Source organism: Chelonoidis abingdonii, chromosome 1, assembly GCF_003597395.2.
Source record: "Chelonoidis abingdonii isolate Lonesome George chromosome 1, CheloAbing_2.0, whole genome shotgun sequence".
Taxonomy (NCBI): Eukaryota; Metazoa; Chordata; order Testudines; family Testudinidae; genus Chelonoidis; species Chelonoidis abingdonii.
In genome coordinates this window covers 242786629-242811736 of record NC_133769.1, presented here as the reverse complement: position 1 = coordinate 242811736, position 25108 = coordinate 242786629, and the positions used below count along the sequence as shown (strand labels likewise).

General features: G+C 41.4%; 1 protein-coding gene across 1 annotated transcript in view; it reads right to left on the bottom strand.

Annotated features, from left to right (window-relative positions):
• The window catches only part of PRKX (protein kinase cAMP-dependent X-linked catalytic subunit), a 108898-nt gene extending 102142 nt beyond the window's left edge, over positions 1-6756 (bottom strand). Inside the window, exon 1 of the mRNA XM_075060707.1 lies at positions 6375-6756. Coding sequence (XP_074916808.1) covers positions 6375-6555 — 181 coding nt within the window. The 5' untranslated portion in view covers positions 6556-6756. The remainder of the gene's footprint in view (positions 1-6374) is intronic.
• Positions 6757-25108: the final 18352 nt, after the last annotated feature.

Sequence of the window (25108 nt, the reverse complement as noted above, 5' to 3'; positions counted from 1 at the left end):
ATGGGTCTGATTTGCAGAGGTACTATATACCCAAAGTGCCATATGAAGTCAATGGGAGCTTCAGGTGTTCAGTGCTTTGAAAAGTCAGGCCATAACAGAGGATTTAGTAAGTTCCTAGGTGCCTAACTTTCACTGAAATGAATGGGATTTAGGTACCTAAATACCTTTTAAAAATCTGGGCCTAAGTGATTTACCAAAAGGTAACATACGGCTTGTAGTCACTACCACGCTTCAACATAAATGGTGAAGACATGCTATAATGGGAGAGCGCTCTCCCGTCAATATAATTACTCCACCTCAACGAGAGGCAGAAGCTATGTCAGTGGGAGAGCGTCTCCTGCTGACATAGTATGATGTAGATACTGCTTTAAGTCGATGTAAAAAACCAAAACCTGTGGACTGGGCAGAGCAGCGAAGGGAGGAGAGGGGGACCACAAACCTACAAGCTGGCCGGAGTTGCAAAGGGGGCAGGGGGACGACCACAAACCTGCGGGCCGGCCGAAGCGGCGAAGGGGGGGGGAAAACCTACCATGCTTGCTACAGACCTGGTACCATTCCCAGCAGGGCGCACCCCCCTCCTCCGCGCTGCTGCCCCCTACAGGGCGGTCAGAGCAGCAAAGAGGAAAAAAAATGCCGCCCCTTGGAATCTGCCGCCCCAAGCATGAGCTTGCTCAGCTGGTGCCTGGAGCCGGCCCTGTTTACAAAGTTCTCTGTTCCAACTGAACGCCATCTCTCTATCTGCTCAGGTTAAGTATAAACTTTCCATCTTCCCAATTTCTAGTTGTGACTTACCGCTTTGTGGTGGAGAAATCCTGTAATGATACACCTCCCTGTTATGCTTGTTTATATTTTATTTGTAAAGGGAAGGAATTATCCTACCTTTTATATGCTTCATCTGTCTGCAGCACTGGTATGAGCTGGATCTAAGATTATTCAAGCATTCACACCACCATTGACACTTTTAGGCAGCTTTGTTGACAACCATTGCACAGGCCTAACTGCAGAAATCAGATTAAAAAGACATTAAACTATATTCATTTCCTTGGCAATGCAGGATTATTCCCTAGTAGGGCTGTTGATTAATCACAGTTTTAATCCCACTGTTAAATAATAGAATACCAACTGAAACGTATTAAATATTTTTGGAAGTTTTTCTACATTTTAATATATATATATATATATATATATATATATATATATATAGTATTCTGTGTTGTAACTGAAATCAAAGCATATATTATAAATATTTGCGCTGTAAAAATATAGTATTTTTCAATTCACCTCATACAAGTACTGTAGTGCAATCTGTCATGAAAGTGCAACTTATAAATGTAATTTTTTTTGTTACATAGCAGCACTAAAAACTAAACAATGTAAAACTTCAGAGCCTACAAGTCCACTTAGTCCTACTTCTTGTTTGTCTGAGCGACTGGCTGAACAAGTTTGTTTACATTCGCAGGAGATAATACTGCCCTCTTCTAATTTACAATGTCACCAGAAAGTAAGAACAGGCATGTGAACAGCACTGTTTTAGCTGGCATCGCAGATGTACTAAAGATTCATATGCCCCTTCACGCTTTGGCCACTATTCCAGAGGACATGCTTCCATGCTGACGATGCTTGCTAAAAAAAAAAAATAAATGTGTTAATTAAATTTGTGACTGAATTCCTTGGGGGACAATTGTATGTCCCCTGCTCGGTTTTACCCATATTCTGCCATATATTTCCATGTTATAGCAGTCATAGACGATGACCCAGCACATGTTGTTGCGATTGAAATCAATACATTTGAAAATGTAGAAAACACCCAAAAATACTTACAATAAATGGGATTGTTTAACAGTATGATTAATCGAGATTAATTTTTTTAACCACTTGACAGCCCTATTCCCTAGTTTATTCTTCAGTGCTTTTCCTTGGGTGACTATTCCCCAATAGTTTTCCCCAATATTCCACCTACGTTTTCTCCAATTTCAGGACATGGAGACTGGATTAACCATGCAACAATCCTCTCTAGCATAAATTTTGAAGAGTAACTGCTATGGGGATTAATTTCATTTTGTTTTATATCAAGGGAACTTCCCTACCCACACACATTTTCAAATACAGTCAAGTTCAAAGCATGAGGAGGGAGGGCGTCTGAGCTTGCCTCATACCAACTGACTACTTTAATATGATTAGTAGTCCAAGGAAATTTAATACCAGGGGGTAACACTGTACTGAACCCAGACATTTCTTTTCTTTACCAATTTCTCAGATTTTACAAATCTCTTTACAACAAACATTTTTCCTACTGTGTCTGTATCCTCAACCTCCAGTCTGTGCATGCTTCAGTCATCGCATACTCCCAGTTTGGAAAAAGAATCTTTCCTTTTGGGTCTGCTTTTCCTTTTGAGGAAAGAAGGGTTGTTCATTTCTCCCTTTTATTATTCACTTACCAACCCATTAAGAACAAGGACCCTCATGGAAGTGGCCCTTCTTCTGGCCCTGTAGGGTTTGATTTCCCTCTCTTCATAATCTACCAGTGGTGCTTCTTCAATTACCTGTGGAACAATCCCACAGTAAAAGTATTGCAGGAGCGACAGAGAAACTGACACACACCTGGTCATTTTCACTCAAACTGCAGCTGGGTCATAGCAGATTGTTCAAGGACAGGTGTGAATGTGTGAGAGAAGGAGGAGAGAAGAGGGAGAACGAAGTAAGAAGGGGAACAAAGAAAGTAAAGTATTTCCTTTTCCCCCACCCCCTCCAAGAATGAAGCAATTTCCTCTTTCCTTTCATTCTGTTGTCTTACTCTAACTCCTTATCTGCATTTTTCATCCCTTTGTTAAAGCTTAGAAAAAATTGACAAACACCTCTACCCTGATATAACATGACCCAATAATAACGTGAATTCAGATATAAAACAGTAAAGCAGCAATTGGGGGGAGAGGGGCTGCGCGCTCTGGCAGATCAAAGCAAGTTCGATATCACACAGTTTCACCTATAACACAGTAAGATGTTTTGGCTCCCGAGGACAGCGTTATATTGGGACAGAGATGTACTATAGAAATAATACAGAAAAAGATAGACAGCCCCACTGCAGAGGATCAAGATAAAAATCCCCAAGCAACTCCAGCAGTTGGGAAAAGGAGAAGATGCTGCAACTCCTTAAGATTATTTTCTCCAGATTCTCCTTCAGGGCTCCATCTTTTGTATCAAACAATGATTCATTAGTGTTAGAAAAGGATGAGGAAGGATGGTCCAGCAATTAGGGCATGAGCCTAGGACTTGGAAAACTGGGATTCAGGTCCTTGTTCTGTCACATATTTTCTATGCGACTCTAGGCAAGTCACTCTGTTTAGTTTCCCATCTATAAATAGGGATAACTACTTCACCTCACAGGGGATAAATGCATTAAAGATTGTGAGGTGCTCAAATAGCTACTGAAATGGCCCCCATTACTGTAGTAAGACAGTCCAAAGGACCCCAGACGCTGCTGTCTCTTCCCCTTTCTTCCTTTCTCATACACAAACCCTGCCAAAATCAGAACTTCCTGGCTCTCCTCCCACACAAATGACTCCCATGTTCATCTCTGATACCAGGCAAAGCTTTCAATATCAGCAGACTAAAACTGCCCATTCTTGACAATTTTACTGAGGTTCTAAATTGCAGTGGTAATACTAACCATAGTATTGTTAATTTCATGCTGATGATGCTTGGAGTGAAGAGGTGTGACTTAAAATCTATCTAGTTAAAGCAGTGTAAAAGATTGTTTGGATACTCAAAACAATACAAATCTGGATTATACTGCTTTAGCAAGATAAGGAACACGTTTAAACTCAACACCCATGATCTTCTGCACTGGTTTAACAAAATCAGTTTTAAAACCAATTTAAGTTAAACCACCTCAAACTTCCACATTTAACTTCCTCGGGGTCTTTACACCAACAGATTTGTACACTCTTCTCTCCTCTCTCTCAAGTTTTGTAGTTTCTGCTGCAGCACTTCAGTGAAGATGCTACTTTACCAACAGGAGAGTTCCTTCCATCAGTGTAGTTAATCCACCTCCATGAGAGGTAGTGTAGCTACACTGACCGCAGAAGTCCTCCCATCAACATAGGACAGTCTACATCGGGGGTTAAGTCAACATAACTGTCGCTCAGGAGTGTGGATTCTTCACACTTCTGAGCAACATAGTTACACTGATGTAGGTTTATAGCATAGATCTGGCCATAGATAAGAGTTGGCCAACTGGCTATGAATACCCAAGCAACAGCAAAAGGAGCGTAACAGGAAAAAGACAGAAGTGCATTGTCAATGCACTGCTAAACAGTAGGTTGCTGCTCGTACATTCTTCTTCCTACCCTTCCTGAGCACTGTGCCTTCCGCTATCAGATAGAAAGTAGAAATGTTTTAAAGGCAACCCCCTCTCTTCACACCTCTGTTCCATCAGCATTCTTTACAGAATCCTGACTTTCCATTTTCTTAAGTGTTAAGCTCTGAAAAGACGTTTAGAAATAATTCTTGTGCCATTTTTGCTTTCCTTGTTATTTCTAGGGACATTTGCATGACAATTATATCTGTGTGTCTTAAGAGTTAGTCTTTTCATGCAGTTTGTGCCCTACTTGGGGGCATAATCTTACGTGATGACAACTGTTTCCACAGGAACTAGCTGTGATGTCACAAATGAGATTAATCACTTCCAAGGGAGTGCATCGGAGTGTTTTATGCAAATCTCTATTAAGACTTGTTCACACTTCAACTTTTAAATAATAATAAAGAAAGCAACACATTTTAAGATTAGCTAACATGGTTCATTGCTATGAATGGCTTAAGACTTTTAAGAACCATTTTCAAAGAACCATGTTTAAACTACAATATTAAGAATCATTTTAAATATTAAAGCGAGCTGTGACTGAATAAAATTTCTCTCTATCCAGCTTAGAGGGTTTGCAGCATTTGCTAGAGAGCAAGTCCATCCAAGATATTAACCTTTTGGGCATTGTGTTGGCAAGTATAAATAAAGGTTTGGTATGGCTGCATACACCACCATTTGAACCTAGTACAAGAACATACAGATTCACACATGCACACACTGTTGAAGTACATTGCATCTACTGATTTTAGACTAAATGCAGATACCATTCAAGTTATTGTAGTTGTACACAGAGTGTCAAATGTTGAAATAAATGCTACTATTTAACACACACTGGCGATCTAGATAAAGTGTGCTAGAAATCAAAAGATGCTATTTTACCTTCTTCCACAATTCCAATCAACGCAAAGCTTTTTTGCACTAGTTACCAAGAAGGCAGTGTGGATTTAGATTGAGAAATATATTTAACTGGATGTCAGTCAACCTGCCCTCCTCAGTGGCCCACAAACTGCATTTAAAACTCTAAATTTGTATTTTAACATGATTGTGGCAAATGGGTTAAAGCTAAACCATATAAAACAGTATTACAAAAAGAATGTACAGTTCAATGCCATTGAACACTGATTGCCCCATCCCGACACACAGGCCCCAAATCACGTTATTAACTGGTTCAGTTGTGACTCACACATGACTATGCAGCCAGCAACATCCAGCTCACCTCTCTTTTGTTTTTAAACCCTGCTCAAAGCCCTTTTCAGACAGTCTGAACATAGTATCCACACTACAGTGATGCCTACAGAGCTCAGCTGGAGAGCGTGCAGTGGAGTAGGAATGTTGCAATGTTTAGGCTAGGAGAAACTGAAAAAAGAAGGTCCACAGTAATGCACCAATTCATGCGAACTATAGCTTTCATTCAAAAACTGGGTCTAGTGAAAACAGCTTTCAAAGGCGGCTGAAGTTCAAAACAACATATTGTTCTGAGATGAACAGTTTGTGGTCTTGTCTATCAAGAAGAGAAAAGGCTTAACTTTATGCTTAACATAGATGCCAAACAAAATAAAAGTTATAGGCACACAAAATATCGCAATTTCCCACAGTGTCAGTAATTTTTCAGTGGGTGGCACCTGCCAGCCATTACACTGACATTTACAGAGCTTAACTCTGCTAACTCAGACACTGCACTTCCAAACGGTCAGGAAATACCCAGCTGGCACTGAAGTCTTCTGAAAGCCACGGGAGAGGACCAGGGGAAAGCTGGCGCCGGTCATGGAAGATGCCCCCTGGGGACTAGGCAGAGGAGAGGGCAGAGCAAAGACGAGGGATAGAGTTTCGGCTTTGGGAAGGGGCAAAGCGGTACCACTGCCGGCTGCGGAGCCAAGAACTGGTGCCCGGAGCCCAGCGCCCCCAGCCCCGGCTGGCTGGCGGGTACCTGGGCAGAGAACGGGGCAGAGGGACGCGGCTCCTTTGTTCGCCCCAAGGGCGTAGCGGCTGCGTCCCAAGTCCCCCCTCCACTCACCCACAGTCGCCAAGGTCTCCAAATCCTCCAGCTTGCAGGCTTGGGGCTCGGGCGGCGCCGGGGAGCCGGAGCCGGCGGGGCTGGAGGAAGGGGCGGGCTGGGGCTCGCCCGTCCCCGCCGCCTCGTAGCCGCCGGCGCTTTTCGCCCCCATTTTGGCCTTCACGGCGCTGAGCGTCTCCATGGGGTCGGAGGCGCGAAGTTCGCGTCTCCGGAGCCGGCGCGGCCGCTCCCCCTTCAGCAGCAGCAGCAGCAGGGGCGGCTGCCCCGCCGGGCCAGTTCCTGGTTCAGTCTCTCAGCGGCTGCCGGGCTGCCCAGCATCGCGCCCCAGCCGCCGCCTTCCTACCCCGAACCACAAGCAGCAGCGGCAGCCGCCCCCGCTGCGCGCCCTGCCTGGCTCCCTCGGCCGCCTCTCCCGCCTCCCGGAGCCGCCGCGCAGACAATGGACAGCCCCGGCGGGCAGAGCGAGCGCTGAGCCGCACGAGGGCGGGAGGAGGCGGGGCGAGGTTCGGCTTCCTGCAGCTGCGGCGCAGACAGTCCCGGCAAGGGAGGGCGGTGCCCGCGGCACCACAGCGCGGAGCAGGGTCTCTGCTCGTCCCCGCCACCCTGCGCAGAGCCAGCCCCCTCCCCGCCTCGTCCCACCTGGCGGGACAAGGCGTCCTCGCTGCGCTTCCCCCACCATGGGGTGGGGGCAGTAGCTGGCTGGTGCCTTCATAATCCAGATGCCCGCCCAGCGCACAAGTTTCATACTGCGGCTCTTCCTCCTAGCCAGCGAGCCCCACCTCTGGGGACACCTGAAGCTGCCGCTCAGTCTCTCACCGCCCCGGCCACCTGGTAAACCAGACAGGACTAGGCAGGTTCGGGGGGGGGGGGCTTCCCTTGCGGCGCACAGGCTGCGAGTTGGCTTTTCACCCCCGCGCGCTCCCCCTGGCCAGAGAAGTGTCTGGAAAGAGAAAACTTCTGATCCTGTCACACGGGGACAGCAATCAGTCCTGCTAGGCACAGCTATTCCCCACTTTCTATGCTTCGCAAGTGTGCATATGGTGTTAAACGATTGCATGGTGTTCAGTGGCAGACATGTTTAACCCTTGACATGCTTTACATAGTCGGGGGTGAGGTATTGCAATAAATGCCCTCAGACATAGACTAGAAAGGGCCCTAACATCTCTGGCTGGCACAGGGTTAAAATATTTGCCTGCAGTGGGTACTCCTTTCTCCTTACAATTGTTTTCACACTTAAAACATTATGAAAAAATAAACATTCATCCACATTAGAATACACTATAATGTATGTGTAAATTAACTACTGTATAATACTTAAATTGGATGCAGGTGACTACACAAGAATTAGGCCCATTGCCTTTCTGCAGGGGTAGACCTCAACATTGATGCAAAAATGGTTACTAATTATAATAAAATAACTTTAGGTTATTACAAATTTTTCTGCATCTTTGCTGAATTTTAAGAGCTACTTTGTTATTTTCATACACATGATGCTGATTATTAATATAGTAAGCCACTTCCTTATACACATCAATATTAATTGGACATTAATTGGTAATTAATTAGTTACCTGCCAATGCTTAAGCAATTCCTTACTATAAGAAGAACCTCTACAAGGATTAGTAAGGGGGTGGGGTGCACAATATCTTCTCTGATGACCATTTAAGTTTAAAGACTCTCAAACAATAATTTGTTTACAAAATATTATTTTGAAAGCTGAAAAACCTTTACATAGGAAATAGGCATATTTGGACTCATTTAAAAAAGAATTTCAACTCCTATTAAACCTAACAGAACTAAAGGGATCTCAAAATGAGCTGAATAAAAGAGTTAAAACTCTAACTTTAAATATGTCCTGAGAAATTCCCACCACAGACAAAGTCATTTACAACTCTGCTACATATATATTACCAGACAGGATCTTCAGCTGCTGAATATGCAATCAAAACCTTCCCATGAAGGTGATGAGGTAATCAAAAGGTAACAGCAGCTGATATTTGAGCCAAGTCTCTGTTCTCACTAAGGGTAGAAGAAAGAGAGTAGTATAAAACTCTTAAGTTGAGAGACCAACAGAACAGCACTTTCATCTGCTGGAAATAGCTAACCTTAACTGATCACTCTTGTTAGCGCGTGTATGGTAACACCCATTGTTCTTTGTGTGTGTGTATATATATATATATATATATATATATCTTCCCATGATATTTTCCATTCATGCATCTGATGAAGTGAGCTGTAGCCCAAGAAAGCTTATGCTCAAATAAATTCGTTAGTTTCTAAGGTGCCACAAGTACTCCTGTTNAAATGTAAAATTAAGGCATCCCAACAGCATTAATGCCTTGTCTACACTGCAGAGTTTTATTGACAAAAGTTATACTACTTTAAAGTGCTTTAATTAAACCGCTGTTGCATGTCCACACAGTGCTCCTTGTGTTGGCAAAGGGCATCCACACTAGCATCTCGCATATTGACACAAAGAGCAATGTACTGTGGGTAGCTATCCCACTGTGCAACTGTCCATAGGGTGCTTTAGGAAGGGTTTGCAGTGCCTCATGGGGCAGATACAGCCTCACATGATGCAGGTTTCCCGAGCCCTTCTTTCCCTGGGCATCCTACTAGATCAAGGGTAGGCAACCTATGGCACGCATGCCAAAGGCAACACACGAGCTGATTTTTCAGTGGCACTCACACTGCCCAGGTCCTGGTCACCAGTCCTGGGGGCTCTGCATTTTAATTTAATTTTAAATGAAGCTTCTTAAACATTTTAAAAACCTTATTTACTTTACATACAACAATAGTTTAATTATATATTATAGACTTATAGAAAGAGACCTTCTAAAAATGTTAAAATGTATTACCGGCACACAAAACCTTAAATTAGAGTGTATAAATGAAGGCTCGGCACACCACTGCTGAAAGGTTGCCAACCTCAGCACTAAACAAAGAAGGTGATAACACAGCATCAAGATGAAGCAACAATCCAGCCCACTGCTGTTTCTGTGATGTGATCACCAAGATTTTTGAGATGCAGTTTGCAAAAGCACTGTCAAGGGATTAGATGTATTTTTTTTCTTGAAGTGGTTTTAATGGAATATTGAAATGCCATTGTAATTTAAGATATTAATAGCTTCTCCTGTTAAACATTAGACTGTACTCCTGGAAAGGGGAAATAAGTGAGACTTGGTAAACAAAGAGAAATAGCAACATTAGATTTGAGTTTAAAATTCTTCGTATTAATTAGTTGGCTCCTCAAATGGCTTCTTTTTAAGATTTTTTAAGGACTTGGTTAAGATCACTTACCTCTGCCCATTTATAAACTGTTTAGGTTAACCATGATAAACCAAATTGGATTCACTAAGCCTAAACAAAATTCCTTTGCCTGTCTATAAACTTGTAGCAAAAACAATGAGGAGTCCTTGTGGCACCTTAGAAACTAACAAATGTATTTGGGCATAAGTAAGCAGTATAAATATTACAGCACATGAAAAGATGGGAGTTGCCTTACCAAGTGAGGGGTCCGGGCTAACGAGGCCAATTCAATTAAGGTGGAAGTGGCTTATTCTCAACAGTTGATAAGAAGGGATGAATATCAAGAGAGGAAAATTACTTTTGTAGTGCTAATGAGGCCAGTGCAATCAGGATGGATGTCACTCATTTCCAATAGTTGACAAGAAGGTGTGAGTATCAGCAGAGAGGAAAATTACTATTTGTAGTGACCCATCCACTCCCAGTCTTTATTCAGGCCTATTTTGATGGTGTCCAGTTAATTAATTCCAGTTCTGCAGTTTTTCACTGAAATCTGTTTTTGAAGTTTTTGGTTGAATCGCCACTTACACAAATACACCCCTAGAACACTGTCTAGGAGTATTCTGTCTGCTACCCAAGATCCATAAACCTGGGAATCCTGGATGTCCATCATCTCAGGCATTGGCACCCTGACAGTGGGATTGTCTGGCTATGTGGGCTCTCTCCTCAGGCTCTACACTACCAGCAATCCCAGCTATCTTCGAGACACCACTGACTTCTTGAGGAAACTATAATCCATTGGTGATCTTCCAGAAAACATCATCTTAGCCACTATGGATGTAGAAGCTCTCTACACCAGCATTCCACACAAAGATGGACTACAAGCTGTCAGGAACAGTATCCCTGATAATGTCACTGCAAATTTGGTGGCTGAACTTTGTGACTTTGTCCTCACTCACTACTGTTTCAGATTTGGGGACAATATATACCTTCAAGTCAGTGGCACTGCTACAGGTACCCACATGGTGCCACAGTAAGCCAACGTTTTTATGGCTGACTTAGAACAACACCTCCTCAGCTCTCATCCCCTAGCATCCCTACCCTACTTGCGCTACACTGATGACATCTTCATCATCTGGACCCATAGGAAGAAGGTCCTTGAGGAATTCCACCAGGATTTCAACAATTTCCACTCCACCATAAACCTCAGCCTGGACCAGTCCACGCAAGAGATCCACTTCCAGGACATTACAGTTCAAATAAGTGATGGTCACATAAACACCATCCTATACCGGAAACCTACTGACCACTATACTTACCTACATGCCTCTAGCTTTCATCCAGACCATATCACACAATCTGTTGTCTACAGCCACATTTGCTCCAATCCCTCAGACAGAGACAAACAGCTAGAGGATCTCTATTAAGCGTTCTTAAAACTACAGTACCCACCTGGTGAAGTGAAAAAACAGATTGACAGAGCCAGGAGGGTACTCAGAAGTCACCTACTACAGGACAGGCCCAACAAAGAAAGTAACAGAACGCCACTAGCCATCACTTACAGCCCCAACTAAAAGCTCTCCAGCACATCATCAAGGATCTACAACCTATCCTGAAAGATGATCCCTGACTCTCACAGATCTTGGGAGGCAGGCCAGTCCTCACTTACAGACAGCCTCCCAACCTGAAGCAAATACCAGCAACTACATACCACACAATAAAACACTAACCCAGGAACTAATCCCTACAACAAACCACATTGCCAACTCTGTCCGCATATCTATTCAAGGGGCATCATCATAGAACCTAACCAAATCAGCCACACCATCAGGGGCTCATTCACCTGTGCATCTACCAATGTGATATATGCCATCATGTGCCAGCAATGACCCTCTGCCATGTACATTGGCCAAACCAGACAGTCTCTATATGAAAGAATAAATGCACACAAATCAGACATCAAGAATTGTAGCATTCAAAAACCAGTAGGAGAGCACTTCAATCTCCCTAGACACTCAAGAACAGACTTAAAAGTGGCAATTCTTCAACAAAAAAAAACTTCAAAAACAGACTTTAATGAAAAACTGCAGTGCTGGAATTAATTTGCAAACCGGACACCATCAAATTAGGCCTGAATAAANGTTTGGTAAGGCAACTCTCATCTTTTTATGTGCTGTAATATTTATATTGCTTACTGTATTTTTCACTTCATGCATCTGATGAAGTTGGTTTTAGCCCATGAAAGCATATGCCCAAATAAATATATTAGTCTCTAAGGTGCCACAAGGACTTCTCATTGTTTTTGCTGATACAGACTAACACTGCTACCACTCTGAAACCTATAAACTTTTAGTTATCTGTGATATACTTTGGTTGGGCTTACTACAGATCTGGGGAATAATGTACTTTGGTTTTTAACTTACATAGAGAAAAGTGTTCCCATCAGATATAGTTTCTTCTGAAATCTTTCCACAGAGTGACCTACTGAAGTAACCCTCTCCACAGAAGAGATGTACTGACTCTCCATGGAAGAGCTCTCCACAGCAGAGACATATTAAAGTAATCCTTGTTCCTTACTCATACTCAGGTTTGTATTTTCTTTTCTATAATAAAATGTTCATCTAATAGCTGTGTTTTTTGCTTGTTTTTAATCATGGTGTCCATTAAAGCATGGCAAACACCCCATGTGATTAAAATAGGAGTCACATCTCTGAATTGTCATTGAGAGAGCGTTAAGATTTGGCCTAACATTTCATGTTTCCCCAGACTACAACATTTTAATAATGTTGGGGATAAGATTATTTTATACTCATCTTGAAAAACTGTTTATTATCCCATGCGTTAGCAGTGGAATCCCTTTTCAGGAAATATCAGAAAAGTCCCTGTTTCAGAAAGGTTCTTAAGCATGTGAGCAGTCCCAGTGACATAAATTGCTTTCTTCACAGGTATGGCATGGGTCTTGGGGTAGGAGATCTGGGTTCTTTTCCTGGCTTGACCACTGATCAGCTGTTGGGGAAACTTACTTCCTCTCCCCCTGCCTTTGTTTCCCCTCCAATCCATGCAATCTATCTTACTCTTCAGGGCAGGATCTGTCACCATATTAGGTGTGACTTTTTGGCGAGAACTTGCTCTGTTGTGGTCTTTCAGCTGCCCCCTGTAAACTGTTTGCTTTCCCCTTTTGCAGCTTACCCTTCCCTAGAGTGTGTCCCGCAAGCATGGCTCTTCTAACAAGGATAGATGCCTTATGTTTTTGCTCTTACCTTGCAGGTCCCTACAGGTAACACTTTTATCTCTCCCTGGAGACAGAAGACTTATCTAGTTGGAAAGAATCACCTAACAAATTGCTTAGCAAAACAAGCATTTTTGTTATTTGTTTGTTTTCAAAGTATAGAGAAAAATAAATTAAGGAAGAGTAAACAGTTCCTTCAACATATGTTAGGTTTTACATTTCCCAAATGCTTCCTAATAGTAGGCTATTTTCAGTTTCAGTTTCACACACAGATGAATACAGTAAACTTACAAATAAAGCCCCCTCTGTGACTCATCTGATCCCAGCTTATAGCTATTTATGCTGTTCCCCTAACTTGCCTTTCTTGTGTGTGTCTGTCTGTCTCTCTTCATCGGGCCAAACTTCTTGCTGGTTCAGTGACTCTTCAGCTGATAAATCATTAATCTATTTCCTAGTCCTGCTCTGTCTCAGAAGACTTCCTGTTAGGTAAGTACCTCCTAACTCCAATCCGGTTTTTACCAGATCTAGGAGAATCCAGGCTACTCCTCAGGTGCAATGATATAGAAGATTATTGTACCATTGTTTTGGTGTATGGGTTTATCTGGAAGATGGGGAGAACAATGCTCTCCACTGTCCACTCCTATGTCATATGGATTTCTGACAAGGAAAAGAGTTTGTTACCTCACACAACTTGCCTAGGTATGAGTAGCCTTACAAAAAAACATAAAACTAATAAATGATGCCATAGCTTCACCTTTTGTCACACTATGTCTACAGTGCCTGACAATGTGGCCCTACTCTCAGTTGGAATTCCTAGGCACTACAATACTTAATAAATACCACTTATATTATTGTTATGTTTTTTAAGGAAACATGTGACTGGGCAACTTTTCCTCATAAGAAATCCACCTGACATAGAAGTGGAGGAATTTGTTCCGCTCGCCTGCCAGAGAGTACCCATGTGCTATGGAAATATGATGAACAGCCATTTAGATTATGCAAATTGATCTATACATTGATGTATACATTTCTAAGACATCCATCATCAGCCTGGTATTAAAACATGATGACGTGTAAAATTTTCAAAAATATTTACGTGGCTTAGGAGCCTACGGGCATGTCTGCATATTGGGGGGTAATGTGCATGACAGGTGTCAGATTTCTAAACTACACTAACGTGCTGCACATTGATTGATTGTTCCATGTAGATCTTGCTGGTGTGAATTAATATCTCCCTAACACTGATTAATGTAATGCTGTTTGAAACACCACTATGTTAAAGCTAGGGTGACCAGATGTCCTGATTTTATAGGGGCAGTCCCAATAGTCAGGGCTTTTATTTATTTAGGTGCCTATTCCCCTCCACCCCATCCTGATTTTTCATATTTTCTATCTGGTCACCCTAGTTAAAGCACACTAGGGAACTTTTTGTACACATGAGCAAGGTCTACATGGACTAATCAATGTGCAACCCATTAGTGCAGTTTAGAAATCAGACAGCCATTGTGCACATTACCCCCACCATGTAGACATACCCTAAAAATCATTGGAAGTCTAATGGCTCCTAAGTGCCTAAGTCACTTTTGAAAATGAGATTTAGACTCCTAAATCACGTAAGGACTTTTGAAAAAAAATTACCTGGTCTCTGAATGTTTTACAGGAGAAGTTATTCCAAAATAAGGTAGGCTAAAAATTTAAAGCACAATAGCTATTCCATAATAACTCTGCAATGTACACTTTTATTCTGAAATAAGAATATCCACTGGGAGTACTATTGCAGAATAGCTATTCCAGTCAGTTTCCTAATAGGGACCTAGAACATGGGGCTGATTCTCCACTGCCTTGCACCTTGTGTAGTCATTTACTCCTGTGCAAAGAGTTTGTAAAACGTTACCAGTATGATCTGGAGAAATGGCTACATCAGGCAGTTGAGAATCAGACCCAGGTCCTCTTACTCTCTGTAAGGTGTTTACTACACTTCAGTTACTGTATAAAAAATAAATGCTATTGTTTAGCAATAGTTTGATAATTGTTTTGCCATGAAAATTTATCTTCTGAAGAAGGAAACCACGCAAAGGGAACAGCTGAAACAGGAGAGATTGAGAGAACCCCACCCACTATAACCAATACCATGGTGGTGAATCCCATAGTGTGGATTCAAGTTCAGATCTCCTACACATCAGGTGAATTTCCTAACTACTGGGCTATTAGGTGTAAGGGGGCCACTACTTCTTCCTTCTTGTATGTGTGAATGGTGTCCTTGTGAATCTAGTCTGAAATTTCAATGTTTTGTTTTGATAAAGGTGAGATGATACTTTTTAACATTTCAGATCTTTTTTTTTGACCAAAACAATTCACCATAATTGACACAACTTTATTAAAATATTTGAGTTGACCCAAATCTGCATATTTTGGTGAACAAAAATTGTAGTCTACCTCTGAAGAGACAATCTCCTCAGTACACAGAAGCTGTAGAACAGCTGGGAAAAACAATGAAAGAAAATAGTGTCAATGGCAAAACTTCCTTTGAATTCAGCCCTGCTGGAACAGGACTCTCCTGTAACTTTTAGGGGGCGATATCCGTGTCTACTATCCAAGCACAAATAGTCAGGCTCTGTGCAGGTGAATAATGGAGGTGAAATTAAATCCAAGCACAGCACCTGTGACCTCTATTTTATTCTGTAAAACTGGGACTTCTCATCTGAGGAGGAACTACTTGGATAATAGGTTGTAGTTTCAAGCCTGGGAGCATACCGTCTTCCTTCCTTTCTCTTTACGCAATACAGACACATTAAGCTTGTGTCAAAAACTCTCAACCACTTGAGAATCTGAGATTTTTCTTTATGTTTAACAAGAACAAAAACCTCATTTTGAGATGGCTGTTTATAAGGAGTTTCACTTGTTTATTTCTCTGCATGACCTACTGTCTCAGCTCCTAGTTCCTTAGAGTGAGATGCAAACCTTTTTATCCACCTGTATTGAAGCTAATGAGACCTACTTGATCTTGCTGCTTGGCTGAGTCAGCAGGAGAGTACTATATCTCCCTGTAGTGTCCTGTCACAATCCCTCTTTTTTTCATTTAGCATGCAGTACATTTATTAACTTAATAGTAAGACTAATATTACTGGATTTAAAATTGTGCATATATTTTTAAAAAGCAACAAAGTTCATAAGCAGAAGAAAAATCTCAGTAATTTAAAACATGAAGAATACGACTTATTTACTAATTCATTTTTTAAAAATGCTTTTAAAATATAGCAGTAGACTCAGTGAAAAGCAACCATGCCATTCAGGAGTTGGGAAAATTAGTTATACCTTGTTATTCTCTTCTTTGATGGATCATGTCACAGGATTCACACGCTTGGGTCTCAAACATCCAGTACAAGACTGGTTTCAATTCCCAAAGATAAAGAGCTTTGAAAGGCTGTGCCTCCCCCATTTACCCTTGCCCCCTCCACCTACTCCAGCACGGGGAACATTCTAAACCTGCCACATAAGTGCCATAAACTTCCAGTGCCTCTAACAGTCAGGAGTTTTGGTGGTTGTTTTTTGGGGAGGATTTTTAAGCAAAAGGCTGAAGTACTAGCTGATGGTAAAATAACTCCCTCGCTCTGTAACTATGGTATAAAACAAACATATTTTTGCAGACATACCAAAATATATACACACACAGCCTCGGGAAGGAAACAGAGAGGGGTGGGTGGGTATATAAGAATCCTGTGAGATCAGATCTTCAAAGAACCAGAATTACAAGGTAAGTAATTTTCCCTTCTTTAAAGATATCATCATCACAGGACTCTCACTCTTTGAAAAGTCAGCAGCTACAGAGATGCCCCAAGTAAAACAAAGAACAATCTACACTGCAACAGGTAGCAACTGACACAGTCTTACCCACAAAAAAGAAAAAAAAAAGAAGCAGACATATAGAAAGAATGGACCCAAGCCAACCTATCTCCTTGCAATGACTGTGAGGCATAAACAAGGTCTCTTGAGGATAAGTCCTCATCCAGCCTCTTCAACATGCAGGCTTGCACTATCAAATCCCATTCCCCAGAGTAGGGGATACCATTATCCAGAGTCTAGGAACCTTTTTGCCTTAAAGGGAAAATTCAGGACGAATAAAGAAGAAATCATCTCCCAAATCTGGCTAGCTGTGGTCACAACAGGAACAGCCAGAGGGATCTCCGTAACCATCAAGTGACAAAATCTGACTGTCAAGGGACCACAGGATGTACCACTCACAAGGCAGGACTGGAATGTTCCACCAGCTGATGTGCAGAGACTGCAGCTTTAGGAGTTTTTGGCCAGACTCAGGCTGCAAGCTTGAAACCCAAAAGTGAGGATTGTGTGATGGATTGTTTTTCACAATTCAGGGCAACTGCACCTGTACTTATATTCCCCCTCTATTTTCGACCAAGGGCACCCACTCTAGGCTCCTGGCTCCTCAGCTGTCACCTCTCTAAGGCAGAGACCCACTGCTCTCTCCCTCTTGACAGGGGTTTTTCCTAGACTGCACAGTTGCCTGCCTATACTGCCTAAGCAGACCTTAATCTGTGCTTTGTTTTCTTCTCAGAGACTATAAATAGCATAATTGCCCACAGCTAAATTACTGTGCAGCCCTTTTGAAGCAAACATGTTTATTTCTAAAGTGAAAGCATTACAGAGGAAACATGTTACAAATAATAAAAGAATCTCCACGCCCGCTAATACGGTTACCCTAAATCACTCCCAACTCCAACAAGGATTCTGGCAGATGATCAGTCCTTCAGACCCAACAAAGGGTTTTTTCTTTGACTACAAGTTCATAACAGCTGTTAGCTCAGAACAAGCACTTTGTTGAATCTGCAAGTCCTCTTTTTTGCAGCAAGGGGCTTTGATCTTCAGGTAAGCAGCAGACAATGGGTTTGTCCTTGGGGTGAGGCTTCAGAAGATTGGATCAGGAACTGGGAATTTACATTCATCTCCTCCCAAGTATTTCCTAGGAAACCAACTCAGCTTTGTTTATCCAAAAGGTTCCTTCTTGCCTTGTCTGGCACATTGTTTTAAATAGTCCTCTGAAACTTGTAACACTTCCCAGGTTTTACATTGGCCACATCTCCCACCTAGTTACATACAATTCCACAATAATACATAAACGTTGTGTTTTTAATACAATGAACTCCAAGGTTACTTACACTTCATTCAGGAAGGTTTTTAAATGATATTTCCATATCTGTCAGTGTCTTTAAAGTAACCCTCCTCATCACAGACAATGCAGTCTAGTTGAACGTGGACTGGACTGGGAGTCAGACAACTATTCCTGAACTGTATCATTGATTTACTCACTGTGTAACCTTGGGCAAATCTCTTCTGTAAAAGGAGGATGATACCCCAGGTTGAAAGGGCTATGAAAATGCTAGGTATTCTTATTTATTTTTATTTTATGAATACAACAATAGTTAAATCTATTATAACTACATCTGAAAATAAAAAAGTAGGATAGCAGCAAAAAGAAAAAAATCTATTAATTGAATATACAAATGATAATTACATCTTAATTATCGGCCACTGACTCCTGATCCCCTGAAATAATTTATTCTTTTGCTTAGTCTGTTCTCTGATATCAGTTAGATTCATCATAAGTGTACATCTATAATTACATACTTAACATTGCAACATTCCAAGCTGGTCTGTTCTCTCTTTTCATCTTACAGCATCACTTAGTTTCGTTACGGGAACATCAGACAAGGAGGATAGAAAAATCTTTAAAATAATTTTCTTGAAATTCTTTTGACTGGGAGAAAGTCAAGAAATTGTTTTAGATCTTTTAAAATTCATTTTTGTGTTCTTAAGTAGGATACAAGCTTTTATATTTTTCACAGTTCTTGCAATACTAAAGATCTATATTTTTTCCAGTAAGTGCAATACATGTTATAGCCGTCAATATTGTTCCTGTTTAAAGGCCCCAGTTCAGCAAATCTCTCAGGCATGTGCTTAACTTTAATTATGTGAGATATCTCAGCCTTATTCAACAAAGTATCGAGGCACATGCTTAAATTTTAACAAGTACTTCAGTCCAATTGAAATCAATGGCTAAATGCTTTGCTGAATAAGGATGAGATTACTTACATGCTCAAAATTAAGCATGTGAAGTACTTTTTCTGAATTGGTGCCTAAAAGAGTGAGGTGATCTCTTAGTTTAAAAATGAGTACATTCCAAATTATTAAATTAAAACACCAAGTTCAAGTTCCTTTTTGCGTATAAGAAGGAGGGATTCAGAATCAGGATTTGTAGATTCTCCTCCCAATTCGCCACTGCTTGGCTATGATTGTCAGCAAGTCACAGACATAGTGGTTTGAATAATATAAAACCCACCATATAAATGTAACTGCTACTCTTGGGGATATTCTGCGCTACTGTGCAAATGCTGAATTAATGTCCCCCACAGACTTTTCCCCCCTGCACAATAATTGATTCTGATGGGAGGTGAAGGGAAGCTGCAATTACATCTTTTGTCCTCCAGGGGCTAATGTGACATCAGAAGAGAAAGTGGAGCAGCCAGCTGTGGAGAGGGAGGGGCAGGGGCTGCCTTCCTCACAGCGCCCTGCTTATGGGGCCAGGTGAGGAGATATTAGATGGGGGGGGGACAGGTGGTCAGAGAAGGGCATATGGAGCTCCTCGGGAGAGGGTCACAGGAGGTGGTGAGGTGACAACATTTAGCAAGGGGCTGAATAGGAGTAGGGATGCAGGGCCACATGGGGACAGAGGAAGCGGAGATGCAGGGACACATGGGAACAGGGAGGAGTGAGGGTGCAGTGCCACATGTGCAGATGTGCCTGACTGAATGGGAGCAGCTAGGGGTCAGCCAGGGTCTGCATGGGAGAGGTTCCCCAACTTCCTAACAATCCCTAACCAAAATACCTGTTTCATACTTCTCTCACCCACACCCAGGAAACCTCCAGCTTCACTTCCCAGAAATTACGTCCCTCTCCCTCAGCTCCTCCATTACCCCTGACTCCCCCAAGTCTTTACACTGCTCTGAGGGGTGCGGGAAATAGTTTATGTACTGTAGTTAAATTAATTATTACTCAAAGTTCTATATTAATTTTCCTAGATTCCTTAATCTATTTGTCAAAAAACATTTTCTGAATCTTTTTTGTTGTCAGTATTGTTACAGACATACTTGCTGGTAGGTACTTTGAAATAAATTACCAAAATAATTGAAACGGATATGATTTTGACACAGAATTCCCTGAGGAGCAGACTGCTCAATGTCTAGACCATGTGCACACCCTACATTAATTGGTCAGATTCTGTCTTGCAGATGGCAGTTGTGCCACTGAGGGACTTAAATGTGAATTGAATTTATATGATGACAGTTTTTGCTAATTTGTTTTGCATTTTGTTAATGGATCAGAAAATGTTGACATAATATGAAAGGAAATTTTAACTAATTTTCTTGTTAATTTTTTCCTACAACACTTTCTGACCAGGTCTAATTTTGTAATGATTTTTGGTCAGATTAGCAAAAAAATAAAAAAAAATAAAATAAAAATTAATCCTCTGCTGAAGAAGACCAAGTCCTTTCCTCTTTAAGGGCTGGATTCTACCAACTTTACTTCCACTGAGTAGTACTTTACTTCCGAAGTAGTATGATTAACTGCAGTTTCATTTAAGAAGTAAGGTACTAATCATTGTGAATAAGGGCTTGTCTACATTATAAAAAGAACTTGTGCTTTAGCAAGGAATAATTAACATGCATAATATTAACTAACATAAATATTAAACACTCAGGGCTAGATTCTCTTTTACATTTAGTCCCCTTTACACAGCTCTGGAATAGTTTTAGCATACCATACAAGAAGAGACATAAAAAAAGCAAAATTTAAAGGATGCATACTCAGTAAATCAAGATATTAATGTAGACAGTTTCAGCAACATATAAACAGACCAAATAGCTGACTGATTTTTCAAAATACCTGGCTATAAAACAATCCTGCTATATTTAATCCCCATTCTCTGAGCTCTGTGATGATCATGTTTTCACTATTTGTCTTCCTTGTGCGTCAATGGATCATTACTTTGGACAGCTGAAATAAATCACTCATTCCCAGTTCTGTTACAGGACACTTTCAGCAGTGCACTTAAAATGTCTAGGCCTGGTACTTCACTTGGTTAAACTGGTGATACACTGTTGTTACTCCCCAGCTTAGAACCAAAACATTGAATTCATAGGTAGGTGATGGAACTGGGGTCCACATCATCTCAGTAGACAGACAACTGCATACAGTTGTCATTTTCTCATTGCAATTATCTTCAACCCCAGGAAGAATGAAGGTGATAAAGGCATGGATCATCGAAGGAAGGTCTTCATCTTAGAGGAAAGGATGCATATAATCAGCAAAACATTGAGAATGGTATTTCTAACTGCACTGACTACTCATCCTGTGCTCCTTCAGTCAAGGGTGATGCCAGTGTTCTGGCAAGTTTCTCAATATGTTTACTTCTTCCTATCATCATCACCTTCCTTCATCCATCCATTTAGTTCTTCAGGGCACCATGGCATTTTGATGATGACAGAGACTTCATATAAAAGCCTAGATTCACTGTTCCCCCCCCCCTTCTCTCCATTAATTGATAATGATATGAGCTAATCATTAAGAGATACTTTTGTAGGGCCTGATTCAAACCTATTGAAACTTATACACATAAATTTTAAAATCTATACAGATGTCTTTAGAAAAGATATACTTATTCTGTTGAGCTTCGTATTAGGCACAAAATTCTGCTCTTTGTTTTTAACTTCTATTGTTTCAGTGGTTCTTTCTTTTTTTCATATGTTAGGTACATTTTATTATACATGCATTCAAATTGCCTATTAAAATATATCTAAAATATTGTAAACATATCAATTGTATAATTCTTTAAAATATTGTCATTACCTGGAGACTGTTTCAATATACTGATGTGCATTTAAAATATATGCCTCATCATGAAAGCTGGAAAATTCTGAAATAATTTGTCTGTTTTAGAGGTGACTGGGTTGCTTTACATATGTCTGGAGATTCTTAGCAGAGAATTCCCCTTGTGTACGGGGGAATCTCAGAAGTCTTCTACCCCTGGAATAAGGAGGAAGAAAGAACACACTAGGGTGCAACAGGGGCAGGAGGAGATGTGGAGAAGCAGAGTTCCATGACACCTCACCATAAAATGGCATAAGATCAACTAGAGTAATCTCCCTAATGCTCTAACTTGTTTCTGCTGGGCCTGGCAGTTGATGGTCATGGAGCCACAACTAGCTCTCTGCAGCTATCACTCTCCATTATAAATATAGGATCCAGTCCTGGTCACTTTGAAGTCAAGGGGAGTTTTGCCTTTGATTTCAGAGGGTGCATGATTCAGCCCATGGTGCAGACCACTGAAAATGAATAGCATACCTTAGGAAGGGATCAGGATTTCATTAGTTTCCTATTGCAGTCAGTTAGGATTTCAATCTTGGCTTGGCCATAAGCCCTGCATTAGGGGAAATGTGTTGCCGTGCTTCCCCTGCGGCAGCTCAAGAGGGAGATTATGCCTAGTGAAATCATAATCTTCCTCAGAGTCCCCTGCTGGTCCAGGAAGAAGGAAACTGTGCCCTGCATAAACTGTTGAAACGTAAGTGCCCTGAAGCAGCAGTGTTCATATACCACCAATACATTTAGAGGGAAGAGCCAAGGCTATACTCACTGCTCATCCACCCTAGGCATACCCTTTGCAGAACCTGTATCCCCTTTTTTCTGTGGTCTGTATAAGGGCATAAGTGCTCTGCCTGATCCTGCTTCCATGTAGTGAGCCTTTGCTAGTCTTCATTTACTAGGTTTGTATATTTTACATGACGTGTCTATGATTGATTTTTATCAAACGTATTTACATTTACTCTTTTTTCCATATTAGTGTTGAGAGCTTGCTGCTATACTGTTCTCAGAACTGCCTGGGTCTTCCTGCTTATTAACTAGAGCTGCTGGGTTAAAAATAGAGGCTTTGTGAAAAATTTTGAAATAGTTCTATTTCTGCAGGTTTCAGAAATGAACAGTTTTTCATTTATTCAAAATGTTTTGGTTCTGAACATTTTTTGTTTATTTTCTTTCCCCTTTCTCACCCCTTCTTTCCCACTGATACATGGGAAAAGAACAGGGGCGGCTCCAGGCCCCAGCACACCAAGTGCGTGCTTGGGCGGCAAGCTACGGGGGGCGCTTTGCCAGCGCTGCAAGGGCAGCAGGCAGGCTGCCTTCCACGGCTTGCCTGCAGAGGGTCCACTGGTCCCGTGGCTTTGGAGGACCTCCTGCAGGCATGCCTGAAGAGGGTCCGCTGGTCCCGCGGAGGGTCCGCTGGTCCCGCGGCTTCAGAGGACCTCCCGGACCAGTGGACAGTCGGCAGGCAAGCCGCAGAAGGCAGCCTGCCTACCCTGCTTGGGGCAGCAAAATTCCTAGAGCCGTCCCTGGAAAAGAATGAAGGGAGGAAAAGTTGGGGGAGGAGGGATAAACCAAAACTTGTTTATTTTCAGGTTTCTTGTGGGGAGGGAGGTTGGATTTTTAAGGCAATCTTCAGGAAGAGGATGACAAAGAAGGATTAAAAAAGCAACAACTAGTTCTGCTATTAACTTTTACTTCGCTAGATCAGAAGGCTACCCCATACAGGACAGCTCATGCTGAGGGCCTGTGCAAATCTTTGTCCAAAGTGTTTTTGTGGCTCTATTCTTTTTCAGGTACTTTGCTGCCTTAACTCTCTAACAGTGGTGTTAGTTTCATGCTATGAGTGACTACGCTTTTTATGTTGTTTATATATTGTGGGATTCTTATCTGCTTCTGTTTTTACACACCCTTTGATCAGCAGCCAAGCTGTCTCCTTGTTCAGAACAAGGGTCATATGTCCTGATCACAATAATAGAGCTGAAAAGGTTATTATCAACAGAATTTGAAGAGCTCTCTCATAAAACTATACTGCATGTCTATATTATGTACAACATCTTTCATAAAAAAATGTATCTAAAGCTATTTTACAGCATAGCATAATATAACCACAAAATTAAATGATAAATAGCAGCAGAGGAAAATTAAAAAGTTATAGGCAAGGGAGAAAAGGAGATATTTCATTTGAAAGTTAGAATGAGATGCAGAGTCAATGTAGTGGCGTGACAGGAAAGCTGTTCCAGATGGAACTGCAGAGGAGAAGCATTGGTGAGGATCACTCTATCCTGGAGATTCTCCCCAGAGGAGGGTTGGCAGTGGAAATGCTACCAGTTTCCCTGAGGGCTCCTTCTAAGGAAAACCAACCTTAATTTCCACTAAGGATTCCCCAGAAGCCCTGTCAGCAGAGGCTACTCAAGAGATTAATTGGATCAGTGCATCCCTTGGCCAGAATCACCAGGCCTCTTTGCACCACACATTTCCTCCAACATGCAGTCATATTTTCTGTCAATGGGAGTGCTGCACCAGGGTTTATATCCACCTCAGATGGCTTACATATTGGAATATATCAGTCCCAAGGTCCATGAGATAGGCTTGAGTGAAACCCATAGAAGATTTATTTTTATAAACAAGAAGGCTAATTTCAATGTAGATCATCAAATTAATGGGAAACCAGTAGAGTTATTTGAGAACAGGGTGTAGCATTTAGTTCTTTGTAGATGCCAAAGTATCAGCCTGTATGCTGAAATCTGAAGAGCTGGGACTCGGGGATGTCAGAGAATAGTCAAAATAAGAGGACAGAAAGGTATGAGCAGGGAGTTCTGCAGAGGTAGACTTAAAGCAGTGAAGTACATTACAGAAGTGATTAAATCTAGTGTTGCATATATAAGAACTGTAGGGGAAGAATATATTTGAGTCAAGGATGATACTAAATTATGGACTGTGGAAGTGAATGCAAATGTAATAGTAATGGCCTAACTGTAAGAATGAGGCATTAATACATTTATGAAGTTTCCCTCAAATTCCTTAAGTGTTGCAGCCCTGACACAAAAGTATGATAAAACACTAAAGACTATCTGTATGCATTTCTTTCTCAGGAACTATCACACATCTTCAACAATTTAGTATGAAGTTATACCAGCATTAACTGGTTTAGATGTATTTCATTTCCCATACAAATACATATAAACTTTAGAGATGCAACTTACAATATTGGTTGACTTTCCTTCATCCTTCCATAAATCTTTACAGGGAAATTGTGCATCTCAATATAAAGGATAGATTTATAGAATTATTTTCTTAGTATAAAGGGTAGCTATAAAAAAAGAAATAA